Source organism: Solanum dulcamara, chromosome 11 (genome assembly GCF_947179165.1).
Source record: "Solanum dulcamara chromosome 11, daSolDulc1.2, whole genome shotgun sequence".
NCBI classification, from domain to species: domain Eukaryota; kingdom Viridiplantae; phylum Streptophyta; class Magnoliopsida; order Solanales; family Solanaceae; genus Solanum; species Solanum dulcamara.
In genome coordinates, this window is record NC_077247.1 from 32,438,291 (window position 1) to 32,460,355 (window position 22,065).

Sequence of the window (22,065 nt, forward strand, 5' to 3'; positions counted from 1 at the left end):
CAGTCAAATGGGAACAAATCACTCGAGACTAGATTATCTCACAAATAGCAGTTAACAAAAATGAAAAGACCATTTTACAAGTTTTTATACATTGAATATGGGTATGGGTGAACACAACATAAGTTCTGTTCACCTTGACGTTCGAAGAATTAATGCGAGAAAGGAAAAGGTCAAAAAAAAAAAAAAAACGGCTAAAAAAAGAAGAAAATACCAGCTAAATGAAATAATATTAAGGAATGAAATAATACCACACAGAAAGACTATCTAATCACAACCAATTCACTATCCCTACAACCTAAAAACCTGGCCGAAAACAGTTTTAAATGAAGGGAAGAAAGAAAAGAGAAAGAGACCGCATCCAGAGTAAGGAAATCCATTACCATATTAAAATGCTTTCCAATTATCAGAATCAGAATCTCTCTTTGGTGTCTGACTCTCTGCTGATGTCTTAAATGGTTCATGAGACCCAAATGGATCTGCATCATCAAAAGATGGGAAACCATGACCATAATCTGTGTCCCTAGTGCTACGGATGGAATCAAACCTTGATAGTGTCTCGCGAGCTGGAAAGGCTCCAAAATTATAATCAGAGTCTGCTGTGCTGCGGAATGAATCAAACCGAGCAAATGAGTCACGCTGCTGAACTGAACCATTATCGTATTCAGAGTCTCTGGTGCTGCGCATGGAATCAAATCTTGAAAACTCACGACTACCAAAGAGGCCACCATCGTGCATGTTGAATGAATCGTATCTGGAAAAGCTGTTCAAGTGATCTTCAGACATGTCATTGGATCTTCGAGGTGAGTTGGTAGAGCTATACATAGGTGTGCTTGGAACCGAGTCCGCAAAGGCAAATGGACTCTTTTTCTGGAACATGTTGTCAGCAACTGGCGAGCCACCTGCATTATAGGCTGGTGTGCTGGGAACAGAATCAAAGAAGGGACTTCGCCTAGAGAACAAGTTGTCTCCCTGTGGGAATCCAGAGTTGTTACTTGGTGTGCTTGGAACAGAATCAAAGAATGGGCTTTTCTTTGGGAACTGGTTCTCTGAGTAACTGAACCCAGTATTATAACTAGGGGTGCTTGGAACAGAATCGAAAAATAGGGCTTGCTTCGGGAGTGAGTTGCTGGAATTTGTGGATTCTGTTTTTATGGGCCTTAGGCCCCAGTCGTCGTCGTCAAAAAGAGAAGTTTCCCTGTGCTTCTCATCACGAGAATCCTATAAAACCACAGAAAAGAAGCAATATGATAAACTCCTTCAACTGAGCCAATGAGAAACAAATTATTCCAATCATCACAGATGAGTAAAAAATTGCCTAGACCAAGATGCACCAGAAGATGCAGTGACCCCAAAAAAGGGGGGGGGGGGGGGGGGGGGGGTCAGGCAAAGAGATGCTTCAGAAAAGGTTTCAAAGAACCAGTGATGACCCCTCACAATTCTTTTCCTATGGCATAGTAATTGAAAAAGTGAATATATGAACATGTAAATGTATCCATTTGCCTCTTCTTCTTCTTTTTTTATAACTAAAATGAAGATTGTATCCATTTACCTTAGCAGCAGCATTAATGTCCCACGCAGCACCTGCATCATGGTCTGTATCAAATGTACCCCAACCAGATTCATCATAACTTTTGTCCCCAGAGAACACAGATTCAGCTCCCCAGTGTTCACTGCACTAGTAATACAGAAGTTCAAATTTCTAGAGAAGTTAACAGTTCAGAGAAGCTGAATCCATCAAAGAATACGATTGAATAACAGAAAAGGTCTTTCATTATTTGGAGAGTATAACACCACTGTAGATTAAATCACCAAAAAGGAAGGATGAAAACAACCACATTACCTTTGGGCACCATGGGGAGAACCATCAAAAGTACTGTCCTTCCTATTCACTGATTCTTCAAATTCCCTTGACAGACTCTCAACTGCATTACTCCTGGTTGGACTATTAGTTGAACTTCTTGCTGTATGGGCAGTCTCCACATCACTCATCGCTCTGGCTTTTACAGGGCTTGGCAACTTCTCTGACTTTTCATCAGTGGCAGCATCAGCAGATGTTTTTCCAGTATCATGGTCATTCAAAGAAGATGCTTTCTCCCGAACCAGTGAAGATTTTGGTTTAGGAGGGGCAATGACATTTTGTACGTCAAGGGTGAGCTCTTTCACAGATGTGAATTCTGCGGAGGACAATTATTCAACAATGCAATGAGTTTAAATTTTTGAAAAACTTGAAAAAGTTAGTAATAAAATTTCTCAAAGTTTAGGGAGGAGAAAAAGTTGATTCAATCGTCTCTGAAGGCACAATGAAAGTTAAGTTTTTTTAAATCTAAAAATGACAGAAGCTGATCAGGTGGTCTCTGGAGGCATTTTGATCGTAACAAGGTAGCCATACTGGAAGGTGGGGCTGGATCACCTCGTTTTCAGGAAGAATATCCATCTTTTGATTTAACAACAAATATATATCTTACAACGTACCTTCATCGTCAAATTTATCCCACTCTCCATCCCAGTCTGCTGCCCCCTCTTGGATGCCAGGTTGCCAACCTTTAAAATTATTATTATGTCAGAAAACATTAAAAAATAAAACAATTGAAAACCAGACAGCTCAGGTAAAAAAAAAAAAATACAAGAGTCATCAAAATGGCATGCTATCCCATTTTTCCCACCAACGTGCCGACCATTAGATGAACAAACACATCTCTTAAACATCAGAATTAGTCCCAACTCATGATTCAGATACACAAGATATAAATATAAAGGAATAGGTCTCATGACAGAAATTAAAATATATAAATACTCCTTTTTAGTATACGTGCCCCAGATTACATCCTCATATGATCAATAGGTGCTATTTTATTTTTATAAACTACAAAACTGGAACAAATCCTAATGCAGCCAGCAAGAAGTTGATAATGATACTCCTACTTAAGTACTACACTGAACTCAGGTGCCAAAAGGAAGGCCAACAAAAACAAAATATAAATGGCACTTTAAAGAACAAAAAAACAGCCCAGTAGAACCAAAATTTGTCGCACATAACAATGACTCATATGGGGTCAACTCAGAACCAAAAATAACAGGAAATGCTAGAAATAAACTTAACAATGTTTTTAATCTGGATTTTATTATATCAAGAATAAAGAACACATAAAATAACTAAATGAAAGCATATATAAATTGCAAAAGAACAAAATTACAAGCGCCAGTACCAAATGGAAGCTCAAGCAGAGTAGTTGGTTTGGCCCGTAGCCCATAAGTTTTGCAGCGTTCATTCAAAGTTTTCACTAGCCCCTCGAGGTCTGCCTGAATCTTACTAGCACGGTCCTACAAAAACCAGAGACTGAATTTAGATAAGTTCTAGATATCTCAAGCAAATCTATTAGTGGTAAAATATACTACCTGGATACCATCAGTTTTACCATCTTGATCCATTTTGACAATTGTTTTATACAGCTCCATTTTTTTCTCCTGCAAAAGTTTCAGTAAAACACAATATCACCACAAAAACTCTGCTAGATTTGCACAATTTACTAGACGCTAGTAGAACATAAGAGTTAGTATCAGTGCATTGGGCTAGAAAGAGCCACAGTAGTACTTGAATATCCCGAAACGTGGCCTCCTCAATTGTCAATTTAGAAGCAACATCTCCAGCCTGCTTGTATTTCTCTTCATATTTTTTAGCCAGTAATTCAACCTGTAATTGTCAATTTTATTACATCACAAATCATTGGACGTGTTCAAATTTGTCATGCCCAATTAATTTTTACCTCTCTTTTGTCAGAAGAAGTTCTTGCACTTATCTCATTTAGTCTATTATCGCATCGGCTTTTGTATAAAATCTGGTGAAAAAGGCCAACACAAAATGACAGTTATAGTGATGTGCTTCAACTCTTCAGATATCCATTACTGAACATGCAGCAAGGAAACCCACCAATCAGTAACTGAACAGAAATTCACAGTTTCAGGAAGAACAACTCTAGACCAAGGCTATGAATGAATGTATGACATGATACCCTAGAGCATATAAATATATAATCACTAATTACTCAGAAATCAATAAGCCACAGGACAAAATCTGTTAAGTCACATCACCTGGATGAAATGGAGCAACATCAAGCTCTCGTATGAAATATGAATAATAAAAGATCCAAATGGTAAGTGAATTTCAGACTCAAAAGTCAAGATTAGTTAAGGAGACAAGTAGAAATAGTGGTGTTAGAGTCCCACATCAAAGTAGGATGTGGTAATTTGTTTCCTTATATGGTCTTGGTCAATCTTCATATCATAAGCTAGCATTTGGGATTGAGTTAAGCCCTAAGTCCATTTCTTATCACGGTATCAGAGCCACGTCCATCCTAATTCTTGGTTTACCCAATGTTAGGCCCTCATGTTATTATATTGTCCATGCTCCAAATGTTCAGACATGTGTGTGAGGGGAGTGTTGAGTCCCACATCAGCATGGGATGTAGTAATTTGTTTCCTTAAAAGGTTTTGGCAATCCTTACCTCATGAGCTAGCTTTTGGGATTGAGTTAAGCCCTAAGTCCATTTCTTATGAAATTGTGACCTGCACTCTTAATCTCAGCTGGATCTTATAATCCAAGATCTCGCTGCATCTTATGGGTCATATTCTACATTCGGCCAGATCTAATCTAGTCACATTTGACCAGCTTCCCTTGCTGTTTCCATTTTTCTTTGCAAAAGTTTATCTCAGTCTACCACTAGACAACGGAAAGGGCCTGCTTATCACCCACAACTATTTAGTATTTAAAGGCTCCTGTTGTTGGAACAGCATACCAGAATATTGCAGCAGTGAAAAGTTCAAAGAAAAAAAAGTAACAGATGCTGCCTGTCCATCCATTGTTATGCTGTCTGTTAGTCTGATGCTATGCTTTTGAGTTATGTGCCAAATGATTTCTTAATTGTATACTTTGTCTCTGCCTATCCCCCTCTTTTAAGATTTTGTATCTTCTAAATTTTTTGTTTATTTTCGTTTAAAGTCTTTGTATTGTGTTCTTTCATATTGTGTTTGACCTTCATTACCCTTTCCATGGGTTCCTCATGAATTAGTTAGTTCATTTGCATAAAAACGGTATGTATTACTTTCCATGCACTTTCAAATTTATTTCCTAATCCAAAATTCTGTTTCGTGTTCGATTAGCAATTCACTGATTGAGCATTTTGACACGCATATCTTAACTTGAGAAGTATGAAAGTTCTAACACATCTTTAAAATGAAGCAAATTAATGAAAATATGAGGGAGTTTTACAATCACTACAATTTCATTACTTAGCGACACTATACACCCAGTAAACACAACCATCTCGATTTATTGGATGATATTGCTCTCCTAGCAAAAATGAGGAAAATGCAAACTCAGAACGTGCAATCCCAGCTTTAAAGTACTATAAATGCCAGGCACTTAAGCACTACAAAACCACATACGAACATAGGAGAAATGTGTAAAGTATTCCTAGTTTCCTCCATCTCTGCAGCCCAAACATTTACAACATTGACCATAATATACCCAACAAAAACATATGGTTAGTCAGACTTAAGAAATAGTTTATCACATAAGTAGACCAGATCAAACCACGTATGGGATTCCGACATATGACGATCATTTCAGCCACTGAAATTTCAGTCCATTTCTCTGATTCCCCTCCTTTTCCCTCTACTTCTCCCCCACCCTAGTAATTCCTTCTTTTTTTTCCTTTTGCGCAGAACAAGTATCAAGAACCTTATTCAAACAGCATAGTTAAATTTATCAATAAAATTATGCAGCAATGCTAAAACAAGTTTATAATAATAATTGCTACTGGTTCTGAATCAGGTGATGTCACTTATTTGGTCAGTAATGAGATAACAAGTCATACAAACTGAACACAAACTGTAGTACATAACCAGGAAATTCAACCATCGGAATAACACCTAATCTATCCCCCAAGGGGCATGGAGTAGAGGGCCCAATTTCAGGATTTATATTCCTGGTTCAAAACATTGACAGATATCTGAATAAAACCGAGAGAACTTTAGGTATGTAATGATCAAAATACTCACTATTTCTTGCATCTTGGCATGGTAGAACTGATTTTTTTCTTTGGCCTCTAAAATTTCCTTCTCCAGTTCCATGACCTGTGATTGGCATTATAGCATTAGAGATAAAAGGAATATATGTCAATTACTAATGGATTTTACAAGTACTCGCCAATAAATCAAGCTTTAACTGACAAATGAAATTGGAATCTTAAGCATCAAGTTAAATCAACTTCTTTTAAGTCAAAAATGAAGATCATCATTGATCCTTAATAGCAGAGCAGATAATAACTGGTAAAGAAGGGAATTTTATTACCAATGTCTTCATAGCATCAAAGTAGCATTTGCAATTCCACAAAGTCCAGATATCATGAGCATGTGAGAAGTATCTAAAAAAATTTCTTATGAAACTATGATGGACCATACACCATGCATATTTTTCAGAATCTGAAGCAATTATAAATTCTTTGCTCAGCAAAGTCACAGTGTTGCTTCACCAATAAACAATCTTTCTATTCTTAAGTTTCTAATCAGAATTACTCGATGGACTTCCGATATATCAGATGCAAGGAAAAAGGTAAATACAAACAAATGTCAAAACAAAAGAACATGCAAGAAACCAGACATCTCTTGGAAGATTTACCCAAGTATGATGTTCATATGTGAATCATGTCCGCTATTAATTTAATTCAAGGCAAAAACTACATCATACAACATCTCTGTACATTACAGATTACACATGTCAATAAGTAGACATTTGATACGAGATTCGACAAAATGACCACTACTCTATCACCCAGTGAAAAACATTCATCCCAAATATTTTTTTCTCACTGGAAAGAAGAGAAGAATGGAGGTTTCAGACAAATAAAGACGAGCGGAAAAAACATTTGAAAGAATATTTTTTAAAAAACTGGTAACTGAATTAGAAAGAACATTTATAGTCAACCTTCTTCTCTGCATCAGTTGCTTCCTGGAACTTCATGTTCAATGAATCCTGTTCCTCTGTGCTAAGTTGGTCAATCAGATGCTTCTCCAATACTGGAACTTTAGGCTTCTGTTTACTAGGCTGCACAGTTTCATCAGGCTGGGGAATGGGTACTGGACGTGGAGGCCTCCTTGGAGCACCAAAAGCCGCTTGCCGTGCACCACTTGGCCCCTGTGTTTGCTGGAAACCTGAGGGAGAAAGAAATGACGAGACTAACTGAATAGTGAAAAGTAAGAAGTTGCAAGTGAGATTCTTGATATAGATACTTCATAAGAAATACCGAAGACCTTGGTGATTGACATATTAGTTTGCTCACTCTTGTAATGCCTTTAAATTGTAATTTCAATTTTTTACCATGCAAAAGGAGTTTGAAAATACTATTTAAAGGTTTCGCTTCCTTCTCAAATTCAATAACATAGAGATTGATCTGAAATTCTTACCTCTCTTAAAGAATATGGACAGTTTCTATAAAAAAAAGAAATAAATCATCTACTGCATTCTCTTTAGACATTCATCTACCATGTTCTCTTTAACAGATGACAGAGCATTGCTCTAGTACAAATAAACTTGTCGCCATTAATTTGCTGCTTGATTCCATCTACTTGATATAGTACACTAACAGCAAATACAAATACATGTGTGCTTATCATAAACTTAAATAAGTTGATATGAACAAAAAATGTAAGGAATATAAAATCTCATAAGTTGCGTACTTGCTCAATGGAAGGTTTTATATTAACAAAATCTAAAATTCAAAACCACAAAAATAATATTTCTTTTATAGGTCTAAACCAAAATAATGATATTAACCACATTAGATCAAAGTAGAGAGTTTATTAGTCAAACTCCCAAAAAAAAAAATAGAATCCCATTTTGGGAACTTGTACCTATTAGGATTAATATTGTTAATAAAAAATGAAAACATAGAATTATCTTGATCCTACAGACTCTAAGACTATGACAACTCCTCCATGCACACCAACATCCCTTCAAATACTCCTTCCTTTGTTGAACATCTATCTTTTATCTCTGATTGTGTTATATAGTTAGCATGATTTTAGGAGACTTTATTATTCCTTTTCCTGGAGGAATAACTGGTAACTAGTAAAGTTGCTGCCATGTGACCAGGAGGTCACGGGTTCAAGCCTTGGAAACAGCCTCTGGCAGAAATGCAAGGTAAGGCTGCGTACAATAGACCCTTGTGGTCAGGCCCTTCCCCGAACCCTGCGCATAGCGGGAGCTTTAGTGCACCGGGCTGCCCCTTTATTATTCCTTTTCCTAACGTAATTATAGGAATTTAATATTTCATTTTATTGTAATTAATTGTCTTTTCTTAATTAGTTAGGACTCACTTGTACAAATACTTCTTCGAATGGGATGTAAAGATATACTAAAATACAAAGAAGCCTTGTCTTCTTTCTCAAATTCTACATGGCATCAGAGTCATTGTTGCCGTTTGAGGTGAGCATTTCTCCCTTGCAGTATAAGGATTCCTTTTATTTCAAAAAGAGGTCGAGTTTCTTCTTCCTTGAAGTTGTCCGCAACTAAAACTCTACTTTTGTCGGTGTTTTAAAAATCTAATACCATCACAGGTTCCAGGCTTCCAGCTGACAATGAAGTGCAAACCTCAATTCTCTACAGCCTAGACATGCCATCACGCACCACCAGAAGGTTTGGCTCCCACGACGCGTAACCATCACGTGTCGATGTGTGAGGCTACTTTCGGCGGATTTTTTCGAGATTCTTTCTTACTAAGCTTTGCCTGTCAATTCCGAGCTTCCGACCAAGTTTCGGATTTTTTTGATCACTGGAACTAGGGTTAGAAAACCTGGTTTTCTGGTGAGACAGATCTATCTGGCGATTTACCCTTTTTTTCTTTTTCTCTGAGGGACTGGTTTGAAGATAAGTTCTTTCTAAATTCGACAAAAGTCTATTTTCTGATCTAGAGTCACTATTTAAACTATGGGAACACAAAGGCAGTAGATAATAACTCTCACAAATCGGTGTTGTAAAAAGATACGAATATAGATAAACAGCTGCATCAGAAAGAACAAAAAGGCAAAAGTCAAGGTGCATAGCAGTCTTGGGTTGATATGTACCTTGCATGGTCAAATCGTGTTTGCATTTAGTTAAATCTAAAATACTACTTAGGTTAAATTTTCTGGAGAAAAAGAAAGCACCTATTGTGACTAACGCTAACCCTGGTCAATGGAATTTTAATAGTTCTGTTGTTACGACATGGCTTTTTAATACCATGCATCCCTGAATCCCTAAGCAATATCTATTGCTTGATACTGCTGAAAATATCTGGAATTCAACTAAGCAAACTTACTCACACACGGGTAATGATGCCAAGATCTTTGAGATAGAAATAAAATTCATGCCACTTAGCAAGGTGAGTTGATTATCACTGATTATTATTCCAAGTGAATGGGTTACGGCAGAAGATTGATTATTGCCAGGATCTCCAAGCAAAGTGTACCGATTATGCAATTTTCTTTCAACAATTGGTTGAAAAGGAAAGAATATATAATATTTTGGCCAATTTGAACCAAGAGCAAGATCATATTAGGGTTCAAGTTCTTAGCAAAGCTCATTTTCCTTCTTTTGCTGAGAGCAAAAAATATCATGCAAGGTAGTGAAGCCCAGACCTTTGAGATCTGAAATAAAATTCATGCCACCAAGCAAAGTGAGTTGACTATCACTTATTATCATTATCATTCCGAGTTAAATGGTTATGGCAGGAGATTGATGATTTACCAGGATCTCCACGCGAATCATACTGATGATGCAAATTCCCTTTCAACAATTGATCGAATAGAAAAAAAAATCTATGATTTTCTGGCTGGTTTGAACAACAACAACAACATGCCCAGTGAAATCCCACAAGTGGAGTCTGGGGAGGGTAGAGTGTACGCAGACCTTACCACTACCTCATGGAGATAGAGAGGCTTTTCCAAAAGTCCCTCGGCTCAAAGTAATAGTCCCAAGAAAGGGAGAATCACAATATATATATAACATATCAGCTGGTTTGAACCTTACCAGTTTTAAAAAAAATGAGGAAATGACTTATGAAAAATGGATTAAAAAGTCTATCATCTTTAAGGAACTTATTTTCCAAAAGAAAATGTTTCCAAACATGAGAAAATTGGAAAACATTTTTTATCCTTTATCAATTATCCAAATTCCACCAATTTTTAATTGGACGAGTTGGACAGGATTGTTGCAATTTTTGGTCCATTTTTCGAGCACTAGATGAGGCCTAAAACTTATGGTAGAGAAAAAAGATAAATACAACTACACTGCCACAAATCTGAGAACAAGCTCCCTATTCAATCAAGGAATTTTAGCCCCAAATTAGTTTGCCTCTCCTAGTAATATTGATAAAGATCACTGCATATTTACTCATATTAGTTACTCAAATTTTAGTAAATTAATAATAATCTAAACCAATATGAATATCTCATCTGTAACTGCATATAAAGTGAGAAGGCCAAAGTAATATGTTAGTTAACTAACAAATTTTCCATATGCATGTGTGTACATGATGGGCTTACAAGCCATGTCCAAGGCATGTATGTGCATGGTGTAAAAAGGGTGAAACATACCTGGTGTGTCTCTCCAAGATGCCGCACCATGTGATCCTGTAGGCTGGCCAGAAGCAGGCAATGGTGACTCGTCAAAAATAAGATTAGCTGGAAGGACTGAAGGAAGAGAGCGACCTTCCCTGTGTCGCTCCATCAGGTAGAGTGCAATGCAGAATTCCCTCAAAGAAAGCATGCTGTCATTATCTTGATCTGATAAATCCCACACCTGTTTTAAGACCTCTGGGAAACCAAAAACAAACTGCATTAATGTCTCAAAGAACCAAGTAAACACCAGCTTGTCTTTAAGATAGAAAACAAGATAATCTAAGATAATTATAGGAAAGATTCTCAAAAGAGTAAGAGATATGCTATCACACTCTAAGTAGGTTGTACAAACAATGTCTCAAAGCACCAAGTGACCAACAGCTTAGCATCGTGACAAAGCAAATAAAATGCCTCAAAACAATTGTAGCCACGATTCTCAAAGAAGTGAGAATGATATGCTCTACCACTACTCTTTTCTCTTTCTTTTTCGATATTGTATGCTCTACAACTACTATTTACTATCATTGTCAGTATTTGTTACAAAAGCTACTAGCTGTTGAATGAAGTACTGTCAAAGCGCGCTTAAGCCCTGAAGCGAGGCTCAAAACGTGTTTAGCGCTTCGCCTCACTTTATGTGCGCTTCAGTGTGGTCATCAAGGTTCTAAGGCAAACTTTTCCTTGACAATGAACCTCTTTTGAAGTAGTGACACTGAACAATTGATATTTCACTTTATCATATCTTTTTTTCAATTTCTTTGGTCATATCTTTGTCATTCATGATTATAATTATAGGTCTTGGACTAAACATATATTTGTATTTTTTTTCTCCCTTTGCGTTTTTTTCATTAAAGCCCACACTTTATTTGCGCTCTGCGCTTAAAGCCCCAATGGACCTTATAGTTTTTTTTGCGCTTTCCGCCTTTGATAACACTGGTTGAATTGAAACTGTTGTCTTTGGATACCTAAAGTCATAACTCCAACCATTCTTTGTTCAAGCAAGAAATGTAGTTGGTGAATTCCATTATGTGCCCGTTTATACTCTATGGGCAGCATTCTTATTATCATATATTATATTTCAAATGTGCTTTTCATGGTATTAGAAGTAATTATGGTAGTTGCAGTAAGTTTCAGATCATTAGTCACTTCAATAGCATACAAGGTCCAAATCTGTCTTTAGTAACTTAAGATCAAGAATGTTAGCCTCAAGCCCCAAGTTTATTTACAATCCATTTGCAGCTTATTTCCAAATTCACCCACGGTAAGGTGCTCAACAGTGTGAGTTACACCAGGTTGTCTATAAAATAAACCAGTGATAAGTCAACAACTTTACTCGTTAAATGCTTCAAACTTATAACAAGTAACTATGCAGTGTCTACAGAACCAACTCTATATACAAAGTAAAACACTTGTTTTCTTTAATTCTAGAAATATGATTGGGAACTCTTCCTGTGTCCAATATGTAAAATTTGATCAGAGTACTACTATTATGACCTTAAAATTCTTTAAAGCAAGCCAACTTCTTGCAAAACTAATAAGCAGATGACAATAGGCTCAATCTATCAATGAGGACATGTCCGATAAGAGGACATTTACCACAGGTAGAATGTCTTTTTACGAAACTCTTTAAACGTAATGGGGAATCTGTATGAAAGTAGTACATTAAATGTAGGAATTCTAGACAAAGACATACATGATTCTCCACAAATAACATCCAATCATCCATGCTACCTCAAATCCCATAGGTGGTTCTCTAGTATACACAAAAGTGCTTTCAACCCCTTAAAAAGTATTCCTACACTCTTCAAGCACATAAACGTTTTTTCTATAAGAACTGTTCAAGTACGTAAATTCAAGTAATAAAGTATTAAGTTCGACCTTATCATAAGTAATAAAGTGATTTATCTTCTTCATTATGATTTATGAGTATCAAGACTTGTTGACATCCAGTTGTGTGAAGTGTTTATCACTAGTTGTAAGATGTTTCACATATATTTTAATATCGCCGTTCATAGAACGTAACTATGATCAACGAAATATCCTAATTTGCATCAGGTAGGTTGCCTACATCACACCCCTTAGGGATACATCCCTTCCTCGGACCCTGCATGAACGCGGGATGCTTAGTGCACCAGGTAGCCCCATTTTTTTTAGGTAGTGTCAATATTTTTGGGATAAGATCACTTCTAATAGAAGTAAGCTGCCAGTGTTAGAATTTTAGAATTAGAAGACTAAAAGCTAGGGGATGTCCAATATTTTCTATAATAAAATAAAGAATTATGATTAACTGATAACATAGTTGGTTTAAGTAATTCAATAAGACAATTAAAAGTTGACAGGGAGTGTCAAGTACTTTTAAGAGATAACTGTAATTTATATATATATATATATATATTAATGCCTCAACGATTTTGGCATACTTAAGTAACTTGCATGAACAAGTAAGGCAACATTGTGTCGCAGCCCCTGCCAAAGTTCTCTCGTTTTTTACAATTTATACTCTTTTCGGTAACCATTCTAGTGGCACCAATCTCACATTCAATGGTCGTCCAAGTGACGATAAGCCTAATTGTAGTAATTGTTGAGACTGCAACATGCCTATTTTTGGTGATTGTCCAACACATCCACAAAATGAGTGCCGTAGAGATGTGGATGCTAAAATGGATGTGCGATAATGCAAGACTAGATAAGATAAATGCATTTCTAGAAGGTGCAAGTAGTACACATTCAGGAAAAAGAGAGAGAAGACCACATGAGATGGTTTGGTCATATCATGCATCGACCTTCGGATAGACCGGTTGGTAGGTATGAGATTATGGTAAATGAAGATGTTAAAAAGAGGATAAGTTAGACCTAAAATCACATGAAAGAAAATTGTCTCCAAGAACCTACATTTTCTTAGAATCCAAGAAGACTTATTGGAAGTGTTTACAAAATTATAGCATAGGTTTTGGCAGAAAGATTGAAGAAGGCTATGGAGAAGCTAGTCTCAAATCACCAGAACGCCTTTATTAAAGGAAGGCAAATCACAGATACATCTCCGATTGCAAATAAAGTACTAGACTGGTAGTTAAAACAAAGGGGTTCTGGTATATTATGCAAATTGGAAGTAGAGAAAGCTTTTGACCAATTGAACTGCTCCTATCTCATTTCCATACTCAAACTAATGGGTCTTGGTGAAAGATGGATTAAATGGATCAAGTTCAATATTTCAACTGTGAAATATTCCATTCTCATCAATAGAAGTCCAGTTGACTTTTCCTCACCTGAAAGAGGATTAAGGCAAGGAGATTCACTCTCTCCTTTCCTCTTTATTTTAGCAATGGGGGGATTGAGCAGAATGCTAGACAGGCCCAAACAAATGCAATGGTTAAGTGGTTTTGATGTGGGAAGAGTTAATCCAGTGAACATCTCTCAGCAGCTTTATGTAGATGAAACTCTAATTTTCTGTGGGGCAGACAAGAATCAAGTGCTTTTTTAGAATCTAACTCTGTTTATTTTGAAGCTCTATCAGGTCTTCACATTAACATGCTCAAAAGAGTTATGTATTATGTTAATGAGAGGAACAATATGGAGGAACTAGCAGAGATCCTAGGCTGCAGTATTGAATCTTTCTCAACCAGCTACCTAAGCCTCCCACTTGGGGAAAAATTTAAATCATCTTCCATATGGAGTGGAGTATTAGAAGAGTTTGAGAAAAAGCTTGCATCTTGGCAAATGCAATATCTTTCAATGGGTGGTAGGTTAACCTTAATAAACAGTGTGCTTGGCAGCATTCCAACCTACTCCATGTCACTATAGACTTTGGAGCAACTGGATCAAATCAGGAGGAACTTCTTGTGGAGAGGGAACAGTACTGAGCACAAATTCCATTTAGTCAGATGGGATAAGGTGATGCTGCCAAAGTACCAAGGTGGTGCTGCCAAAGTATCAAGGATCTGGCCAAGCACAATAAATGTCTGGTAATGAAATAGTTGTAAAAGATATACACAGGAGGACCAAAGTCTTTAGAAGGAAGTGGTTAAGGAAAAGCATGAAATCATGACCACTGGAGTACTAAACAAGCAATTGGCCCACATGGAGTAGGAGTTTGGAAGTGCATAAGCAGGCTTTGGGATGAATTCTCACAGAATCATCATCTGATTGTTGGAAATGGTCAGCATGTCAAGTTTGGAAGGACAGATGGCTGGGGAACACCACTCTAAAGGGTGATTTCCCTGCTTTGTTTCAAATAGCTTGGGAGCCAAATGCAACAGTGCAACATTTGTAGAAAGGGAAATTTTTGGACTCTAACTTTCAGAAGGAACTTGCAAGATTGGGAAATAGAGGATTTTCTCAAACTCTTACAAGCTCTCAATGGGTTCATAGGAAATGACATTGCACCAGACCAGTTTATATGGGGGCATACTGATGGACGAAAATTCAGAGTGAAGTCAGTCTACAAGATAGCAATGGACCAGAATGTTATCACTGACAACTGGCCTTGGAAGCTAATCTGGAAGGTCAAACTTCCACCCAAAATTGTTTGCTTTAGTTGGACAGCAATGCATGAAGCCTGTCTAACACAGGACAACCCTGCAAGGAGGAAGATTCAGATTGTGAATAGGTGTCACATGTGTAACAGAGAAGCAGAAACTCATAGCTATCTGTTTCTGCAGTGCCCGGCTGCCACAGACTTATGGCATATGATACCATCAGAAAGATTTGGAAGATGATACCAGCTTCCATCTTATATACTATCTGAAATGAAAGAAATAGAATATATTTTGATGGCCTCTCAACTAGCCAATCTCTCAAAGCTAAATGTCTTTTGTATTTATATAGTTGGGTTTTTTTTGTTCCCAATGGATTCCCCTGATAGCTTTTTAGATTTTGTTTTCTCTATGATAGTGTACTAGAGACAACATAATGGTGCTCACTCTTTTGTAACTACTTTGCATGTTCTTGATGCCATGAATGGAATCAATTACTTCATCTAAAAAAAGCAAACTCAAGTTAATTTCCATAACCTTGAGTTTGAGGGGTGTGTTAGAAGTATAGTGTTACTGTTAGAAATGGAAAATAGATAAATAAACATTTTTTGACAAAAGAACATTAGAAGAGTTAAGTTAATAACTTAGATATTCTTTCAGCTTAAACATTTATCGTGTAATATATATGACACCTAATAGGTGTCTTGTATTCATCATGTTACGGTACACATTCCCCTCACAGTTTTCATCTGACATCTATAGGCATTTCAATTGGAATATACTCCATCAACTGAGCTCTAACGTCTATCACTTCCTATACGTAAGTTTATCCTATGAGTAAGATTATCAACCACCATCAACACAATACATTACAGCTATTGCTAACACACGCTAAATGCTCCAGAGATAATTGAACTCTCTCCTACACCAACCTCAACTTTAGTTGTACCTAAGACGAGTAAATATCAAGAAAAAAAGGAAAAACTAGTAAGAGAAATAAACTTAAAAGTATAGAAAAGGATAGAATTACACCATTTGCTTTAGTTTAAGCTGGCATTTTGAATTCAAGAAAAAGTTCAAGCTGCGTATAGCAAACCTAAGTGCTTACTCTTAGCAACAAGAAGGATCTCGAAGGTACATGTAATCTCAAACCTAAATAAGAGACAGGAAATCGCACCTCGGGGCAGCTTCCAACTTAGAAACAAGCTCCGTGCCTCTGCGCCAGTAATTTTTCCATCCCTATCTGTGTCCACTGCCATAAATACTTTGCTATACTTTTGATAATCAGACTGTGTAATCCTTGGCCACGGAAGCTGAGGTTGACCAGGAAGAGAATTTCTACCTGCACTAGGATTTGCAGCAGAACTCTGCACTGGGACCTGTTGGTTCGGTCTAACGGTCAAATGAGCTTGCTGATGCTGGTGTACCGGATGCTGAGGAAGTGTAGTCTGCGAATTAACTGAGTCAGCCTTTACAGGAGGTTGAGAACCTATAGATGCTCGGTCTGTGGCTGATGAAACTGCTAAGCTACTAGCTGAAGACATAGTTGGTGCGGAGCTTTGCTTTGGTTGAACTGATGCAACTGAAAAAACATCTCCAAAGAGTGAATCTGACGGAAATCCATTTCCTGCGACTGAAATAGCTTTAGGAACCTTGGCATCAGGCAGGTTACCATGCGACAAAGTTGCATTATTTGACTTTGATAGATCTGGTTGCACTGATGACATGGTTGCTTGTTGGGTTTGTTGTGCAGATGATGTCAATACAGCAAGACCAAATGCATCCTGACTTCTAGAACTGACACTTGTATTAGGATCTTGGGAATTGGCACCTGCTTGTGAGCCACCAATCTGACCGACAAATAAATCAGTGGAACTGGGAGGGCGAGAAGCAGCAATAGTACTTCCAACTAGCATTCCTTGACCGGAAACATTTGGTTGAGATTGGAAACCAGGGCTAGGATTTGAGGGCCTTAGAGGCCTCACATAACTTTGCTGAGCTGGTAAGCCTTGTTGACCCCTAACGCCAAAAGTTTGAGCTGCTGTTGGAGTAGCACCACTAACTGGAGGAACTGTAGAACCAACCTTATTAGTTGGTTGAGGACCTGGTATGGCTGCAAGGTTTATTTGGGGAGCAGGAATTTTGGCTGAAGCTGGAGTGAATAGTGCAGCCTTCACTATTTCTGGAGTCAGCTCTCGTTTTTGTGCTACCGTAACAAGCTTGAGAGCATTATAAAATTCTTGGCGACTAAGGAAGCCGGTACGACTTTGATCAGCATATGTCCATATCTACATAATGAAAAAGAAATGTGAATTTGAGTATTAACTATTAAGAAAATAATAGGAGATTGATAGCTCAAGATATCTAACAAGAGTCACAGAGACTGTACAAATTACTTCTTCCCCATCTTGACTATGTTGAACTTTATATCTATACCTGACTTTTGGCAAGCAGAATATTTATCGTAGAGCTAATTAATTCATCACCTGCTAGAATCAGAACAAGCCTTTCCTTTGCGGATCCATGGGCTTTTTGTTTTGGTTACAAGAAGTGCTTCTTTGCTCGCTTCCAGCGCCTCGACTCGAGTTGAAAGCTTTGATTTGATTCAATAGGTAATAGAGAGCAATATATGTTGTTAGGTATTTATTCTATATGGTAAGTGTCAACGCTACTAAGGACCTATAGGTTTGCCTACTTTGGCGGCTTTACGCTATTGATAGAGGAAAGGTGGGTTCCAGAGAGGATTGCGCCAACAAAAGCTTTGACTCTGAGAGACTGATGAGAGACTGATGAAGATAAGGATGAAGATAAGGGAAACTGCAGCGGTTAAGAAATTGCAACAGCCGGAATTCTTGGGCTTCTCTCGAGAAGATAAAAATTGTTCCGATAACGGAAAAGTTTATCCCTCTGATCTTAGTAGCGGCCCCCCGATCAAACTAGAGCGTAAGGGCGCTTTTTTGTTTGCAACCTTTTCGGGTGGCTGTAGGACGGCCGCCTATAGGTGGTAGGGTAGGGTGGGTGGTACCGCTCTGCGACCAATCTTCCAAACCGCGCGCGTGCCGGGCTTAGAGCGCGTGAAACTCATCACTAACTCTAAAGATATGGTTCATCAAGCACAGGCTGAACCACAAAGCTATTTTCTACTCCTTTTCCTCATCTCAAGTAGCTCTAATATATTTAACTAACTAGTTCCTGGGTTCAATACATCAGTGATCTCTTCCTTCAATATCAGTTTGTGGACCACTATTCTTTTGCATGCATTATAAGAAATGAAACTGAAGGTATCAAATTATCAAAACATAGCGAAGGTCTAAGGTGCTCGGACTCTTCACTTCCAATGCCGCATACAATGAGTTTTTAAATCAAAACAAAAGCTAGGGTGAAATCATAATTTAGGCATATGTCTTTTTATCGTTAAAAGATATTTGTATTTAAAAAAAGTCAATAACCACACGGTGCTTTAAAGATATTTACTGGTTAACATTATTGTTGAATGTGTAATGAACTCAAGAAGTCTATTATGGCCTCTATATCATTTCCAATAGCCATGTTACATCAAAAAACAGTAAGGTTATGCATCTGTACTTAACAATAATAACATATTCAAACTTGATCTAAAAAATTTGTGCATTCATTTCCTTCCCAATAGTCCACCATAATTTAGGCATTTTTATAACCCTATTTTTAGATATTTGAATTATTTTTAATTGACTCCCGCACCCGTATCCTCACCTGGATTCGCACCTCCGAATTTTAAAATTTAGATCATGAAGGATCCGATCTCCAGATGTGCACCGATATCGGACACCCGCACCCTAATCTGAGCAACTTAGGGCCTATGGTTCTGTCAGTTCATGTAAATATTTTCATCTCACCACTTCAGGAAACTTTTCAGTATCTATTACCTCACATTCATTATGTTAATTCTCAAGCTCCTGAAAACTGGTTCAGTATAATAAATGCCAAAACATACTTTTTTCCCAAACAACCATATATTCCATCTCGAGACACCCCCCATAATCCATATACTATAATAGTGCCACAAAATTTGCAGCTAAAATGATCTTAAAAAATTACAGCTAGTGTTGCAACGACAAAACAAAGCAGCCAACATCATTTACAGGGAACCAACAAGTGAAGCACAAATCTCACAAGATTGAATCGGGTTATTTAATTCCTATAAAAGTGTCCCTTGATTCTGACCATTGCCAACAACGACTCTAGAACCAATGCTCGCAGTTGCTGCAAGAACCGGGAAGCAGAAACACATGGTAAAGAGAGAAAAGGACAGCAAATAGGCTCCTCTCTGAAAGATAGAGAGGGAAACTAGATTCAGAAGACATGGGAGATCTGCCACTGGTTGAGATTGAATCCATCACTTGGTTTAAGTGAAGACAGTATTAAACAGCCTTTGGATGATTTCAAAATTTTCAACTGAGACTGAACTGTGCCCGAACATAACGGAATTGGCATAGAAAATTCATACAGCTGACACCATTAGTTTGGGATTGAAGTTTAGAACATCAAATGATACTGCATATTCAAATCTTCCTAGTTCCTACTAACCCCATGTAACTCCAATTCCTAATTCATCCAACACACCTAACGGACTACAAAAAATAGAGCAAGAAAAATGAATTTAAAGTACATTGCAATCACGTGAACTTCATGCTACATCGATACCTAAAACAGTTCCAAATTTAAGCCAACTGAACAGGACCAATTTATGGAAAAATGAAAAATTAGTAGCATGACAGAAAAGTAAATGGATTCTATTTCTTCTCATTGGCGCTAAGGAATAAACGGCAGGTAAAAGAAGAAGAAAACAAATGCAGAAATCAAATAACCTGAGCGAGGACTGGTTGAGGCAAATTTGAGCCTTTGAGAAAGGCAACGGCCTCAGGGCCACTGATTCGACCATCCTGATCCAAATCAGCTCGCCTAAAATAGGCGTCGAATTGATCCATATTCGGAGTCTGATTCTGTGCAGCCATTAGTTAATTGAGAAATCGCTCCAGAGTAATTGCGTTTCTGAATTAGATCTGTGAGTGAAGCAATCGTTATCGAATCATTTATAGCAATGTTTGATATAAAAACTAGAAGGGTTTTAGAATGTCCGCCGACGGCGACTTGCCGGTGCCGGTGGGGGAGGGAGTGTATAGAGGATGAATGGGGTAAAGTGAAAAAACAGTGCATTCGCCGTGGTAGTTTCCTGTGTTGTGATCAAAGCCTGGTTATTTCATTTCAATGAATGCTGTTCTTCATCAATTAAATTATTCATTTTCTCCTTTTTGACATAAATGTTGAATTTTCTGAAATTTAAATGATGTAATTTAGTAATTACATTGTGGATATACATAATATGAAATTTATTTTAACTATTTTCTCCTTCCGAAGCTTTGGTAAAGTTGTAAAATATTACTTCGTCCCTTTTATATTGGTAGTTTTTTTAAAAAAATTACAATAAAAGTAATCATTTTTATTTTATTTTACTCTTATTATTAAATTTTTTTAAAAATAAAATTAGTTTAGTTTATTCTACTTGAAGTTATTTCAAATTTGAAAATTATTTAGAACTTATTTTTCATCTCATTTATTACTTTTAATCATAAACGTTATTCCAACAAACATAACTTTATTTTTAATTTCATAAATTTCAAATAAATACAAAATATTTAATATTTAGAGTCAAATGCCTACTAATAGTATTATAATAAAGGCCTCACAGACATATGAACATGCCTATTGCTGCTATGGGAGTAGCAAAAAATATACTTTGGTACTACAGATTAAGGTTGGTATGATATGAGACCTTTGCAGATTTATTATGAAAATTAAATATCCTTAATGGATAAAAGGTCAAAAATTGGGTGCTTTCTGGATAACAAACAGAATTAAATATTATTGCAGTTGAAAAATAAAAAGATGAAGAGACAACGGACTTATCAACCCAAACAATTACTAGAATATATAGCATAGGCTAATTAATTTATGCTCCCATAATATTAAAAATAATCTCTTCGTTATTAATTAAATATTTTGTATTTGAATCTTAAAAATAAAAAATAAAATAGGTTTTCCTTTCAATAAATCTTATATGAAACAAATTTGAATTAATTAGGTCAATAAATAGCCTTATATTTTAGATTATTAAGATACAATTATTATAGCTTAACTAAAGTTCGTTGGTAGAATTTATTTTTTAAAAAGATAAAAATAATAATCAGCGCCATATGACCATATCAAAGGCCAAATTTGCTGCTACTGAAGTTTGGAAGTGGAGTTTTAACATTTCAAACTTGCAAATTGTAATAGAAAATTGCGTTTATTTTAAGAATGTTGGGTTCCTTTTTTATTTTTATTTTTGTATGCGTATTTATAAAAAGGATATCTGAAAATGTCCTAAGTGAGAAATATGCAAACTCCAAACTAAATAAAGAAAAATAAATAAAGTGAAAATCAGATATAGATGGAGCTCATAAGAAATTATTTTAGACCTTATCAAAGTGAAAATCAGATATAAATGGAGTTCATAAGGAACTTTTTTAGACCTTACCAAATATGAATAATTTTAAGCAGACATGCTCACGCTCACCTGCCTACTTAGCATTCACTCTTATTAAATAGCAATATTTGAAAATGTCTTAATATTTTTATACAAAGGACTTTAATAATTTTCTTAAAATAAGAGTTGCACTCTAATGGTAGTAAACTTGTGCTAAACGCAGGTAAGTTTGGCATTCGCCTACTAATAGGGGTGTGCAAAAATCAAAATGATCGATAAAGCGAATCAAAAAAAATGTTATTGGTTTATTGTTATTGGGTTATTGAGTTAACGATTATTTAATGATTTTATAAAAAAATATTGGGTTATCGATTCGGTATTGGTTTTTTAATATTGGGTAAACCGATAACCCATTAAGACTATAATAATTGATTCTTT

At 36.6% G+C, this 22,065-nt stretch overlaps 1 protein-coding gene across 1 annotated transcript; it reads right to left on the reverse strand.

Annotated features, from left to right (window-relative positions):
* Nucleotides 1–22: 22 nt before the first annotated feature.
* On the reverse strand, nucleotides 23–20,427 carry LOC129873538 (uncharacterized). Its single transcript, XM_055948651.1, has 13 exons — nucleotides 19,970–20,427; nucleotides 16,300–17,410; nucleotides 10,630–10,848; nucleotides 6,983–7,209; nucleotides 6,058–6,132; nucleotides 3,765–3,836; nucleotides 3,593–3,691; nucleotides 3,397–3,465; nucleotides 3,207–3,321; nucleotides 2,473–2,541; nucleotides 1,841–2,174; nucleotides 1,550–1,670; nucleotides 23–1,218 (listed from the first exon to the last, which is right to left on the reverse strand). The coding sequence occupies exons 1-13, from the start codon at nucleotides 20,114–20,116 to the stop codon at nucleotides 385–387; spliced, it is 3,492 nt and encodes a 1,163-aa protein (XP_055804626.1). The 5' UTR covers nucleotides 20,117–20,427; the 3' UTR covers nucleotides 23–384.
* Nucleotides 20,428–22,065: the final 1,638 nt, after the last annotated feature.

Excerpts from the sequence above, each read along its gene's own strand:
- LOC129873538 (XM_055948651.1), bottom strand. The coding sequence starts at position 20,116 with ATGGCTGCACAGAATCAGACTCCGAATATGGATCAATTCGACGCCTAT. Across the intron at positions 3,466-3,592 it reads CCACGTTTCGGGATATTCAA|GAGAAAAAAATGGAGCTGTA; the intron begins GTACTACTGTGG and ends AAACTTTTGCAG. Across the intron at positions 2,175-2,472 it reads GGATAAATTTGACGATGAAG|AATTCACATCTGTGAAAGAG; the intron begins GTACGTTGTAAG and ends TGTCCTCCGCAG.